General features: G+C 31.9%; 1 protein-coding gene across 4 annotated transcripts in view; it reads left to right on the forward strand.

Annotated features, from left to right (window-relative positions):
- P5CS (Delta[1]-pyrroline-5-carboxylate synthase) overlaps nt 1-13,608 on the forward strand; it is a 172,770-nt gene extending 159,162 nt beyond the window's left edge. For all 4 annotated transcript variants that reach the window (XM_085808339.1, XM_085808341.1, XM_085808342.1 and 1 more), the window contains 4 exons: nt 5,702-5,823; nt 5,902-6,088; nt 8,051-8,146; nt 13,221-13,608. In XM_085808339.1, the coding sequence (XP_085664465.1) occupies nt 5,702-5,823; nt 5,902-6,088; nt 8,051-8,146; nt 13,221-13,387 (572 nt within the window). In that variant the 3' untranslated portion in view covers nt 13,388-13,608. The remainder of the gene's footprint in view (nt 1-5,701; nt 5,824-5,901; nt 6,089-8,050; nt 8,147-13,220) is intronic.
- Nucleotides 13,609-14,044: the final 436 nt, after the last annotated feature.

Below are 14,044 nucleotides of genomic sequence, written 5' to 3' on the forward strand. Positions count from 1 at the left end.
TAATAAATCGCTTATCAAGTTTATCCGAAATATCAGGACAGATAAACATATTTGTACCTTCAGATGTTAAATAATCAGGAGTACATTGAATCATTAAAATAGAATGAATCAATAATGGAGAATCTACATTATGATGTCCAATACGTTTACCTGCTATAATTAGTTGTGCTGTATAAATAAATCCTCCCAAACTATTTAAAGTTACATGTACCTCTCTAATATTATCATCTTTATTTTTTGCAATTTTTATTTCTAATTGAAGGAAACTTCTCGATTATAAAACATTATTTTTTCTTTTATAGTAAAATTATAAATAGCATTTTCACTCTGATTTACTGTATTCTCAGAATTCGTCAGAATTCATTACATAGACAAAGAAAGCTCGCAATGAAACTGACGAAAGGATTTTTATTTTGAGTTCAATTATTCTTAAAAATAAATCATTATTTTTATATGTTAGGCAAGGTTATGTGCTATAAGGTCGAACAAGGAGAGACATCCTTATTTGATAATTGAAGTGTTAGATTAATTATGGAACTTGGCTTTCGCCAGACATTAAAGAGTTTTTGCCGCATAACGCGGACGGCACACAACGGTACCTGAGAGTTACTAGGAAGCTTGGATTATAACGAAGATATATCATCCTAAATAAATGGAAGTTAACTAGGGCAGCGTTTCCCAAACTACTTTGACCGCGGCCCGGTACGAGATTTTAAATATTTTCGCGACCCACCTTATTATAAAAACATTTATTTACGAAACAAATTTCATTTTTTAATAAAAATCAAATTCAAGTTATTTGTTTGTTTATTTCATACAAAAAAATTGCAAAATAATTATATAACAAAAACATAAGTAATTAAAGACAATCCATTGTCTTCATTTAAAACTTAAAGTAAATAAAGTAAATTTTGTTTTACATATTTTGACCTTAGTGCGAAGGATAATGCTGTTTTTCATCACATAGTAATTTCAGATTAGGACTTAATGATGTTAATTTTATTCTCAAATTAGGTTCGACATCCAATCTGTTTCGATACTTACTTTTTAAGTAGACCAAGGGCTGAGAAAGCAGTTTCACTCGCATAAATGGTGACAAAAGGCATTTAAAATTGTATCGCTTTTTCGCTTACGTTTGGATATTCCTTTTAACAGCGCAACCAAAAATTAATTAGTGGTACAGTTTCAAACACTTTTTTAAGATCAGTGTCGCATGAAATTTCAATTAAATTATCAACTTCTTGTTCACTAAGATTAAGCATTTCTTCCTTTTCAATATTGACAGAAAAAGGATCTTTAATACACATATTATTTGAAGGAATATCCGGAAAGTAGTTTTTAAAACTATTTATTAGCTCCAAAAGATGTTCTTGAATTGAAACTAATAGTGTTTCAAGATGTAAATCTTCTTCATCGTAGTTTGAATGGGTTTCAATAAATTTATGTAATGTTTCAAAAGATTTAAAACTTCCTTCTGAAAGTCGTTGTTTCCACAGAGTCCTTTTTTTCTTAAATTATTGCAGCGATTTTTTCCGATGCTTTGAAAATATTTAAACCAAAGCCTTGCAAATTTAAATTCAATTCATTGAATGTAGCAAAGGCGCAAATAAGCTACTTTGATTAACCACTAGAAATCGTGGAATCTATCCTTAAATGGAAAAATAGCATCTTTTTTAGATGGTGAGTGTTTATTCAGAAATACCAAGGCTTCGTCTTTTAGCTCAAACAGACGTTTTAAAACGCTTCCTTTTGAAAGCCATCGTGAATTACAATACAAAAGGAGATGTTTATGATAACTCCCCATTTCCTTGCATAATTCGATAAAAAGTCTGCTATTTAATGGACGAGATTTTATGTAGTTTACAAACTTGGCACATTCTTCCAAAGTCAGGTTTAAATTTAAGGGCATTCGTTTTACCGCAAACGCTTGTTTATGGATACTATAGTGCACCCATACGCAATTAATTGCTAATTCTTGAATTTGTTTAAACAAACCTATATGACAGCCTGCCATTACACGTGCTCCGTCGCTACTTAGCCCAACACACTTCATCCAATCAATACCGTGACTAGTGACAAAATCATTGGCAGCCTTAAAAATTTCATCTGAGGTCGTTCTTGTCGGTAGCCTTTTACAACAAAACATTTTCTTGTATGGTGTCTTGGTCAATATATCTGATAAAACACATTAGATTTGCATTATTCTCGATATCCGTGCTTTCATCTCTTTGCAAGGAAAAAAACTTGCTCTTTTCTACTTGAACAACTAGTTCTTCTAAATGTTTCGCCCAATCATCAATTTTCCGTTTAACTGTATTATTTGATAATGGTATCGCCGAAAATAAACATTTTTCCTTTATTCCGCATAAATTATTTGCGACAATTTTCAAAGCGGGAAGTATTAAATTTTCTCCAACACTATGAGGATACCCAGTTTCAGCTATTAATTTGGAAATTTCAAAAAGATGTCAAAGTGAGGTTTTTATTTAACTGGTGAGGTGAGAGTGTATTTTTCATTTTGTTTCGAGCAGCAATAAATTCATTTTTCTTACCAGTAAAAAAGTTATTTGGCTTATCAGAGTACTCAGAATGGAGTGTGCTTAAATGCCGTTTCAACTTTGACGGTTTCATACTTTCATTTGAAAGTTGCTCATTGCAAATAACACATAGCGGCAAATTATTTTGACTGCCGCCGGCAATGAACCCAAAGCGTAAATATTCGTCACAATAGTTGCGAGTCCAAATAGCTTTACGCTTGTTATTTTGGCGCTGTATGTCTCCTTTAGGTGCTTCAGGCACAGTTTCATCACCATCATAATATTTAGCTTTGCTCGTGCTTGGTTGATCATCATCATTTAAATCTGTGGTTTTTTGATTAACCATTTATCCGTTTTAAAAAAAGGTTGAAAGCTTTAATAAAAAGAATTTGTTTATTAATGATTTATAAGAAAAATTATTTTTATTACTTACCAATATGAAGTTGCTATTAATAATAAGTAATAATAACTATTGTCAAATAAAATAGGTAACAAAAATTCAAACATAACCTTGTTTTGATACACGTGAGTTTACGGCACATGTACCGGAGAAGGCACTGAATGACAAATCGAAATCAGCCAATCAGAGCATCCGAATTTAAACGGTCCTGTAGGAAACGGTGGTAAAGGGTTGCCACCTGCAGTACTTGAAAAAGTTTCGAAAAATATTAAATTTAAAGCAAAATGATATAGATTTTTTGTGTTATTACAATTTTTGCCACGACCCAGCTGAAATTTTCTGCTACTCTGTGCCGGGTTGCGACCCACACTTTGAGAAACGCTGAACTAGTGCAAGATTTCTAAAACATTGTTTTAATTGAAGATTTAATTTGAAATTTTGAAAATGTTGTTCATTGGGATTTGATTTGTGGATATCAAAAATTATCTGAACCTTTCATCAGTGAATATAAAAAGTGAGTTTTTTGGGATAACATTTTAGCATATGAGAAGCATCTAAACCGTTCATGATCATGTACGAAAATCTCCTTAATTGGGACATTCTATCTAGATATCAAGTATTATTTAAAAAATCCATTTTAGATAACAAAGGCAAAATTAATTGGGATACAATATCAGAATACCAGTCTTTACCTAATAATTTTGTTTTACAAAATTTTAGAAAATTAAATGTGAAATTAGTTTCTAGATATAAAAAATTAACAGAAAATAGTATTATTGAAAAATTGAAAGATGTAGTAAATAGCTTTGAAATAACTCAGCATCAAGATTTCAGCGAAGATTTTTTAAATAAACATGAGGAGAAAGTAGTCTAGTGCAATCCAAATTTATATAAACAAGTGGCGGAATTTCTTTAGAAGGCATTATGAGAGAATTTGTATTATATTCTCATATGTGTGCGAATCTTAAAAGAAATGTTTACTAATAAATGGATGAAAAGTTGAAGAAGAAGTAAATATTAAAATTCTTAAATTGAATTTAACCATAAACCAAATAAACAGGGCATAAATTTCCTTCTATTAACTCATCTTTATAAATTTTGCTATTACGTTGAAAAAAAATGAATGATTTAGAAAAGGAAAATGCATTCTTTGTGAATTATCTGCATATATGTATGTTAGAAAAAGATCTAAAAACCTTTTATATCGTTTTGTCAAATTTTATTTCTATGTCATTTTAATAAAATCATGAGATTTTATTATAAATCTTGTAAACTTGAAGTATTACACGCAAAGAATAATCATAATGAATATTTATTATGGTAAATCATAGTGAATATTTTATTAATTATTAAGAACCTGGACCTCTCGAATACGTATCGATCGAGACGTCCAGGTTCGAGTCCCGGCAAAAGCACTGCGCGTTTTTCACGTCTCCTGCTTCAACCTAACGACTATAAATAAAAAAAAATAGTAATAAAATTTTTTTTCTAAATAAAAGTCTTTAAAAATTGCCCCATGGAAGAATTCATGGAATTTAAGCCTCAAGGAAATTAAATCCTCATGGAAGAATTCAGGTCTCGGATATTATCCTAAAACTCTATAATTGATATTTTTAGAGCCTGCTAGATATAATCTGATGTTACCGAGAAAAATAAAAACTAAATATGGAGATTCATGTACTGCAAATATATCAGTAGGTGATGAAGAAAAGGAGTATTTTCTTAGAATAAGTCATGGAATCTTACTGACAATGCAATCAACAAAATTAATCATGGAAATTACATATTCAACTATAAAGATATGAAAGATGAGAATATTCGTATGAATTAGAAAAATAATCTTAAAAATGCATTTTTTTTTAAACTCTGAGTCATATTTATTTTTTATTTAAAAAATCCTATATTTATTTCATTTTTATTCTAAAACTTTAAGACTTTTTCATACCTAAGAAACATATATTTTTATATGATTTCTATTCTAAAAACTTCAGATTTTTGTGTATTGTTTCCTATTTAAAAATATGTCTCATTTCTATTCTAAACTCTAATGTCATTTCTTCATTTTTATTATAAAAACTTGAAATTTTTGTGTGTTTTTCCTTATCTATCTAAAAAACATACATTTTATTCCAAAATGAAGAATTTTTCCCTATAATTTTTTTAATGTCATATCTAAAAAGTATTTAAAAAACATACATATTTTATTAAAAAAAACTTGACATGTGAAAGAGTCGTTCAGGTTTTTGGAAAAGTTCTCCAGAAGGGTCATTTTGACTCTGTCTTCTATGTATTTGTGTCTATGATTTTTCTTGTCAGCTGTTTCTGGAGAAAGCAAAACGATAGAATAAAATACGAAAATGCGATAGAAGGTACTATATGAATGGAACTCGATTTAATTACAAATCAGAAAAGTCTAAAAAAGAACATTCCTCTTTATATATTTGGCATCAAATGAAAAGTAGCTGAGTTAGTTTATTGATAGTTAATTTTTCGATAATAACTCCTAAAACTGTAAGTAAATTTCTAGCATTTTTGTAAAAAATTTAGGTGGTATTAAACTAGGAAGCATTATGCAATTCTATATAAATTTGAAATGTAATTTTATGCACTATGATAAATACTATTACTCAATGACTACAGTCAAACGAAATTGATATAAATATTCAAAAATTTATGTTTTGTGTAAATTCTAAGATGTATGTACTGAAACATTTTTTGTCTCTTAAACAAAATTTCATACTATTTTCTTCTTTCTTGATTTCAGTGAAGGACTCAAAATGCGATTATCCAGCAGCATGCAATGCAATGGAGACATTGTTATTGCACCGATGTCATTTAGAAAATAACTTTTTTGTTGATATTTGCAATTCTTTAAAGAAAGAAGGGGTAAATTTGTTTATTCTTACTCTTTAAATCTTTTACTTTTGAATAATTTATGCAAATAAATTTTATTATTTTTTACAGGTTAATATTTATTCAGGACCTCGTCTGCATAATCTTTTGACCTTTGGCCCACCTCCTGCTAAATCAATGAAAATTGAATATGGATCTCTGGAATGTGCTGTCGAAATAGTCGATTGCGTAGAGTCGGCTGTCAGTCATATCAATACCTACGGAAGTGGTCATACAGATGTGATAGTCACCGAAGATGGTAAGTATATTCCGCAACAAACTTACGTTTGCTTTAAATGCTCTCCTCGTGCGGATTTCGAGCGATAAACATCGTTACCTGAAAAAAGAACTCTCCGATATGCATTTTATCTGTAGGCTGTTATACGGAAAGGTAGAAGCTGCTTAAAGGTACACTGCAATTGTTCATTACACCTCATTTTAGTAATGGCTCCGTTTTAGCCGCAGCCTCATACATAAAATGCATGACGGCAGGCTTCGCTTCCCTGTAACGATGCATAATGCTTTAAATCCGGACAAGGGAGGGGCAATTTACGCCAGCTGAATGCTTTTATCTTCTGGCCAAGATAAAAGCATTCAACTGGCGGTCTGCCGCCTCAACACGCTGCTTTGACACACAATTCCATTAAAAATCGATTTGTTTCTGTCTCTTCTATCTTTACATTTTTGCTAAGTATTTTCCGAGCACCATGTATAATAGCCTACCTATTTTAAATAAAGAAACATTTTATGCAATACTTTTCTTCCACAGAAATCGATTGGAAAACTTTGAATTTTGATCAGCAACCCCCTTTAACTAACATGTCTAAAGGAAGGTTGCTTCTGAAAACTGCCTGACTTATTCGAAAAGTTTCTAAAATTTTTAGGTATTTTAGATATTTATTTCTTTTGACATTTACCATTTTTAACGCATATAACCTGCTGAAACGTACGAATCGAATAGAAGGAATACGATTATACTCGTAGGCACTAGTTATTTGCTGCATTACTATTGCTACTTATGTGAAGCCCCCGAGAATACTACCTTGAAATTTAGTCTGTTCGACTTGAAGAAGCATGCAAGATTAAGCATAGATTATGGAATACTTCTAACATTTTATCACATTTATTTAAAAATAATTCAGTGCGTAAAGGTAACATATCTTCTAGAGGCAGTGGCAGTACAGGTATCGGTAAACTGTGTGATAAAATGTTGTTTCAATTTACTGAAAGATACATACTTATTTCCTGCTTCTTTTTTCTTCTGATGTTACAATAAAATTACAAACCTTTTGTCGTGATGCAATAATAGGTTCTCCTTTTCATTGCTTTCAGTTTCTGAACCAGAATTTTAAATTATTGACATTAAACATTACGACCTTCCTACGGAGTCTTCCCTCCCCCGAAAAAAAAAGCGCTGCTTTGAATTACGTCGCACATATTAATTAGCTAACTGATAAAATGGGGTATTTTGATTTTGTATTCTTTAAATGAGTTATGTCCTTGTTTTTGAGTAATTTTGCTAAAAATTAAAAATTTAATTTTGACATTATATCATTGCTCGTCCCAGGCTGCCATGAGCTTAATCGTATAGAATCTAAAATGACATTTTCATGAATGGCTCATGGCACTAAGTTTCCTGGTTTCAGCTGGAAGTTTTTTCAAATGCACGGATGTTATTTTATGCTATTTCCGATTTGAACCATATTAAATCTAATATGGCAGTAATTCAAGACCTACAGCTCTTGTGCTACATATTATACGATATGTTGCTCGGTAAATGTCACATCACGTGCAAACCGCAACCTGCAAAAAGTTGTTCTAAGGAAAAAAAATCTTAGAGTTTGAAATCTGAAAAACAAATTTCATGAATTGTGACTTTTATATGATAATTCCTTTATATTTATCTTTCACATTTACTCCAGTATAATACACCGGAAAAAATAAATAAAAGTAAAATTAAGTAGTGCACTTAAGAGAAAAGAGAAAAAACTGCAGTTTCGTGATTTCAGCATTGTACCGTTGGTATATTAATATGCGCTAAAAAAAAAAGAGACCCTTTCTATTACAAACAAAAAATCTCCAAAATTCATGCGAATGCATTACGGAGAAACTACACCTAGGAAAGCAGTAAAACAACATTAAACATGATTTTATTTTTGTATCATTTTTTATTTTGTTTATATTTATTTAAATAAGTAAATTTCATAACATTGTGTTTCAGAGGGGGCTGCCCAGAAATTCTTACAAAGCGTCGATAGTGCATGTGTTTTCCATAATGCCAGCACGAGGTTTGCTGATGGTTATCGGTATGGGCTCGGTAAGTAAATAGTTAAGTATAAAAACATGAAACAGAATGGACTTCTGAAGTTTACTTGAAATTGTAATTATTAACATAGATTTTTCGGAAAATAACTTGTTGAATTTTTCTGTATGTATTTTTACGAATTTTATACTTAGATGGGTAATTTTAGTGGAATTATAAGTAAAATTGTTGTATTTCGTTTGTATAATGTAACATGTAAAAATCTAAAGAGACGAGCTAGGCTGGAAAAGTACACACAGCATACAGGGACAAGTCCATTTAACATTGAGTAAGTGGGTATCTCGGTAATTTGGCAAGAAATCGCCAAAAGCCTCCAAACATGGCTACCATTTGGGGACATTTGGGTCCGGTCCCTGTATCACGGTAATAGGTGTTGCAATTGAATAAATGTAATTGATCACTATATTAGATGCAACTGTAGTTCGACCCTCATATGGCTTTCCAGTAAATCCGAGAAGCTGAAAGTCCTAGAAATATCTCGGCGTTTGGCTGAAAACTATATAAGGCCGGAGAGAGAGCATCTACTCTTAGTACCAAGTCAGGAGCTATTTATTATCATTTACCTTAGGGCTTATTAACCAAGGAGCTAGCAAAATTCCATGAATATGTAATAGGGCCGGAGATATAAGTTGAATCTATTCTTAGTTAGTTGTTATTTTTGTTATTGTTGCGAGTTGCTAGTTCAGAGTGAGATTGGAGGTATTTCCGTGTTAGCTTTCTCTCTAGATGCGCTTCACTGCGTTGTGTTTTTAACGTTCTTAATAGTTTGAAGCATAACTACTAATTGTACTCTGCTATACTGTGAACACCTGTACGAGTACTTCTGCGGAAAATTCCAGAACTTTGAAGCGTTTCTTTTGATAAAATAAATGTTATTAACCTATAGTCGGACCTGTGTGAATTCAATCCATTACGAACCCCTACACACTCAACAATATATTATCACTTCTTTTAATATCTATTACAATTTTTGTATAGTGCACTGCGTGTCGTGATGGACTTGCCTTAATTTCTTAATAACGTAATTTTATTATTATATGCAAATAAAAATAAATTTCCATCTAATTTTAACATGAAGTAATTATGCCCGTCTTTTGTTACACCGAGCTTGTATAAAATGTTGCTTAGAATTATTTTAATAACCAGTCTTCCGTGGTTCCTTGTTAACCGACATTCCCGATTGTCTGGCCACCATTCGGTCACGCATATGACACAGTCAAGACACTTTTGTATTTATAGCTTTAATTCGTGAAGTTTTAATGATTACCAAGCGTATTCACGAATAACATGATGCAGAGTAAATACAAACTGATTGAGTTTCAGGAATTTGTTAAAATATTTCTAAAGAAATAAAAGTTTTCCTGTACATTTTGGATTAGAAACTGATAATTTATCTGACTATGGTATATTTAGTATGAAGTACCACAGGCGTATCTATTGAGTCGTGTAAGTTACAATCATGAAGGTCCGTGTATTCCAGCTGGCCCCATGTTTCAAGATACCTTAAGATCGTAAAAGGTTCAAGTGAAGGGAGCCTTCCGTTTCATAAATCTGAAAATTTTATCTTGAATTTTAGGAAGGATATTTTCTGATCTGAAGATTTCCCTTCTGAATAATTGTGGTACCGGATAATAATTCTGTAAAATTTATTACTTATTTTAATTAATGATGTAGAATTCACTGTATAGGTCTTAAATTTGTCATACATATTTGGAATAGAAGGACACATTCGATAATTCCCTAATATCCCTAAGTCATTCTTTCAACTTAATAGATAGTAAAAGAACGCAATTTAGTTTCGAAATTGAAGTTACGTTAGGACACACAAACCCACAAAACATTTACCTCTTTGCACTTATTTTAAAGTTGAATGTATGTAATTAGCGGAACAGATTACACAGTAGCTTTCCTTACAATTAACGTCTTAAATTAAGCAAAATTCGACTTGGTGTAAATTATGCAGAAATGCTGTCGGCCAGCAGTCGGCAACTTTGTAGCTGTGGTGTGCCAAACCAATCTACCAATATGATACAATGTGCCGCACTGTAGGAAATATTTGATATAGTTCAATTCCCGCAACAGTGCATGGGAACAGAGTTAGTCATATGTCAGGAAACAGAGATCAAAAATACAGATTTAGAGTTTTATTATATATTGATTATGCATCATTTAAAGGTATTTATTAATATAAAATAAACAAAATGCAATATAAATATTTAATTAATAGAAATTAAAAGAAAATTAAATTATACATATATTATGTATCTTTTATATGTATATTTATTAAAATAAAAGATAAGCAACATAGAATAACAATATAATAACAAAACAAGGCACGAAACATCATTCACTTCAATATTTTCATCAAGAGCAACGCTAAATGCAGCAGTTTCTTGTAACCCAGAATTCTGTTTTGTTGTTACATTTTCTGCTATTTCAGCTATCCGTCTTTCAATAGTTTGCTCAGAAACCGATATTTCTTGAATTCAGAGTAATACTGTTCGTGAATTTGGTAAATCGCTGAATAATATTTCAACACTTTTTAAAATTATGTCCTTTAATATATCCGCTATCTGTGGAAGTTTTGCCTTTGGCGACTACACAATGAGCAATTACGAAACTACATTCCTCGCATTAGATTTGGTTCCACTTGTTTGACAAGAAAAAAGTAACTTGTTTCTTATATCCAGAAAGAGCTGTTTTTATAACTTGAAATTTCTCATCGGAATTCTGAAATGTGGACTAATGTTTAGTTTCAAAATGTCTTTGCATACTTAATGTGATACATATGACGCTTTGCGACATAAGACACATACAACACGATTCTTTTTATTTACGAATATGTATTCATTCGTCCAACTCTTGAAAACCGGGAACATAAGGCTTTTTTTTTAGTAGACATTTAATTAAATATGTGGGTATGAATTGTCACAATAATTAAACAAACAAAATACAAGTTTTCACATTAAAACTAAGAACGTGTTGTAAACTTAAAAGCATCTTATACCGCAAGACATGCATCGAATTAAAATCATACTCCGATACTCGTGCATCGGCGCAACGAACCGAACGAAAGGTGACAAAATGCGTGAGGCGGGGCGCTGCAGAGAGGAGAAACAAGGCAATATATTACCTTTATGTGATACTTTGGGTAGAGTGGTGTAAAGTGCCACTGAGAATTCTGCTTCGTACCATAGTTTGCCGACACCTGCTCTTGGCATTACAAGAAAATCGTTCTTTTTCTTAAAATCAGCCAAATGTTCGACTACGAAATTCTAAGACTTTCTACGAAATTTCATTGCTTAAATGCCAATAAAAGTAAATAAAGTTAAAAAAAGTCGAAATGAAATAAGTGAAGAACATTGGCATTATTTGTTACATGTTCGTAAAATAAACCAAAAAAGAAAAGAGGGAAAGAGACCGAAAAGGAATGTTACTCAAAGCTAGTAGATTTTGCATTTGTTGAAAGCTTCAAAGAAATCTAATTCCTCCTCCTCCTGCCAAAACGTTTATAATTTTTATCTTTATTTATTGTTAAATTTAAAGGAAGAAAAATTAGAAAAGAGAGGGGACACTAATAATAAAATCAATAATTGTTGCTTTTAAGACTTAATAACCTTCTTGGCTGCCATCAGACTGCATTCTCCAATACAGAATTTTTAAGCAGCCTTAATCTATTCTCTGCTGAGTAGAAATGGTATGAATTCCTCAGGAATTCAAATTTCACATTGTGAAAGAATAACAGCATTTCCCCTTGCGTGCTCTTCCCGTGGTGTAAACAGTTATCAAATCTGGGGAGATCCATAGGTTGAATTTTGGCAAGAGCTTAATTGATTTCCGCTTTTTCTGAACAGAAAAACATAATAGTCTCTTTAATGTCACCGAACTAAAATGTGATGGACGCTAATTCATCACCTCTTAATATGATTAAATGAGTCTTGGGATTGTCTCTAATATCCTTTTAAGTGGGAGCAAATGTTAATATTTCTTTGCATTAATAATTAATGTTAAAATTATAGCATTGACAAAATAAATATTTGACTAATCAATATGATGTTTTTCCTGAATTACAAACAAAGGAAGGAAGTTGAAAGTTATTATATGGCGCAACTGTAGTGAATTCTCTAGCATATTTAGCAGTAGGTAGAATCAGCGATTTTTCTTAAATGAGTTGGAAGATTATGAAAGGATTTAACTTTAGAGAGTTTAGAAACTGAATGATCTTTTGAGACAGAGTAGTTTGCTAGTGCATGTATGTTTGTTTATGACGATGATATGAGGAGGTATTTGTAGGATTTGGAATTAATAACAAATATTGAATTACGATATATTCTATCCTTTTTCTAGAAACGTGGAAAAAAGAAATAATATCCTTATTTCAGCGCATAGATTATTTCCCTTGGACATCTACATCCCTTCAATTTTCAGCGATGTTGTTGCTACCAATCTCGCTTGTCTGACAATGGTCTGCACAAGTCCACGACATTCTTCATGGCAAGAAGTCAAATACGCTTGTCATTGACATGAGCTTTGACCGCTATATAGGTGACAGCCAGACTTTAGCTCAGTTCCTCCTCCAAATTTGAAAGAAAGCACCCCAGTAGGACGGGTCCAAGGCTGACCCTTCCTTCTTTCTCTACCTCCAACCTCTCGAGAGGACTTTCGATCACCGCATATTTAGAGTGTCCCCATGTCGCACGGAACAAGATTTACGAACATTTACAAATATTATTACAAATATCATTTACAAAAACATTTACAAAATTACCTTTACAAGCACTGTTGCCTTCTTCGGGATTCAAACCTTGGCTCTTTGGTATGGCAGTCAGCGTCACTAACCACTATGCCGGTTGCGCGACATTTTCAGTGACACATATTTGTTAGGTACCATTTAAGTTAAATTGTCGGCACTGCATTACCTGTTAAAGTATCAGATTTCTATATTTTCTATAATGTGACACTTGGCAGTTTTGAATTCCTGTCTAACACCACCTCTTTTATAAATCATTATTATATTTTGTGTCTAGTTACAAAATGGAAATGTTAAAATAATGTAAAATCCCTTTAGGTGCTGAAGTGGGCATTAGCACTAGCCGTATTCATGCAACAGGACCTGTGGGAGTAGAAGGCTTATTAACGACAAAGTGGGTGCTATATGGATCTGGAAACACAGTAGCAGATTTTAATAGAGGGAAGATGAAATATAGTCACGAGCCCCTGCCTTTGGATTCATAAGTGAAAAATCTATTCTTGAGAGAAGAGCATCTGATCATTGTTCACATTTTAGCTTCTTTCTTAAGCACTGCTATAAGCTTATAATTCTGCTTGAACTGCATCACATGCGTAAAGCATTTATATTTTTTTATTGCAGAATATTCGCCTGAAACTTCAGGTTGAGTTTCAATGCCTTAATATGCTTTTGTATATTTAAGAAATATATTACTTTATACAATGCATTTTGGATTCCTTAAAAGTAATAAGCATCTTTTTATACACATACATTTTACGTAGCTCCGAGCTTGGCGAAAATAAATACTTATTATTATTATTCGGGGTAAACTATCTTGAAATGAAGGGGAAAAGTAGAATCTATAGCATCGACACAGAAATATATTCCAAGATGTTCTGCGGGAAGGGGGTAAAAAAGTATTAGTTAACGCAAGTAATTTAAACTGAAGTAAAAGTACGTGAAGTGGAATGATGAACCATTTAATCATTATGTGCATACTAGGTAATAAAAAATTCTTGAGAGAAAAAACTTTCGATTTCAAAAATCTTTGCAAGAATTAAAACAAAGTTTGGGATGCAAATTAGGGATACCATCAAATATCACTGCGGTCTTCCATGAAACCCACAATGACACTTGTTGGTAAAACATCGGTCAACAAATTT

This window comes from Stegodyphus dumicola, chromosome X1 (genome assembly GCF_044657685.1).
Source record: "Stegodyphus dumicola isolate Sdum_Otavi_A_Nest chromosome X1, ASM4465768v1".
Lineage (NCBI taxonomy): Eukaryota > Metazoa > Arthropoda > Arachnida > Araneae > Eresidae > Stegodyphus > Stegodyphus dumicola.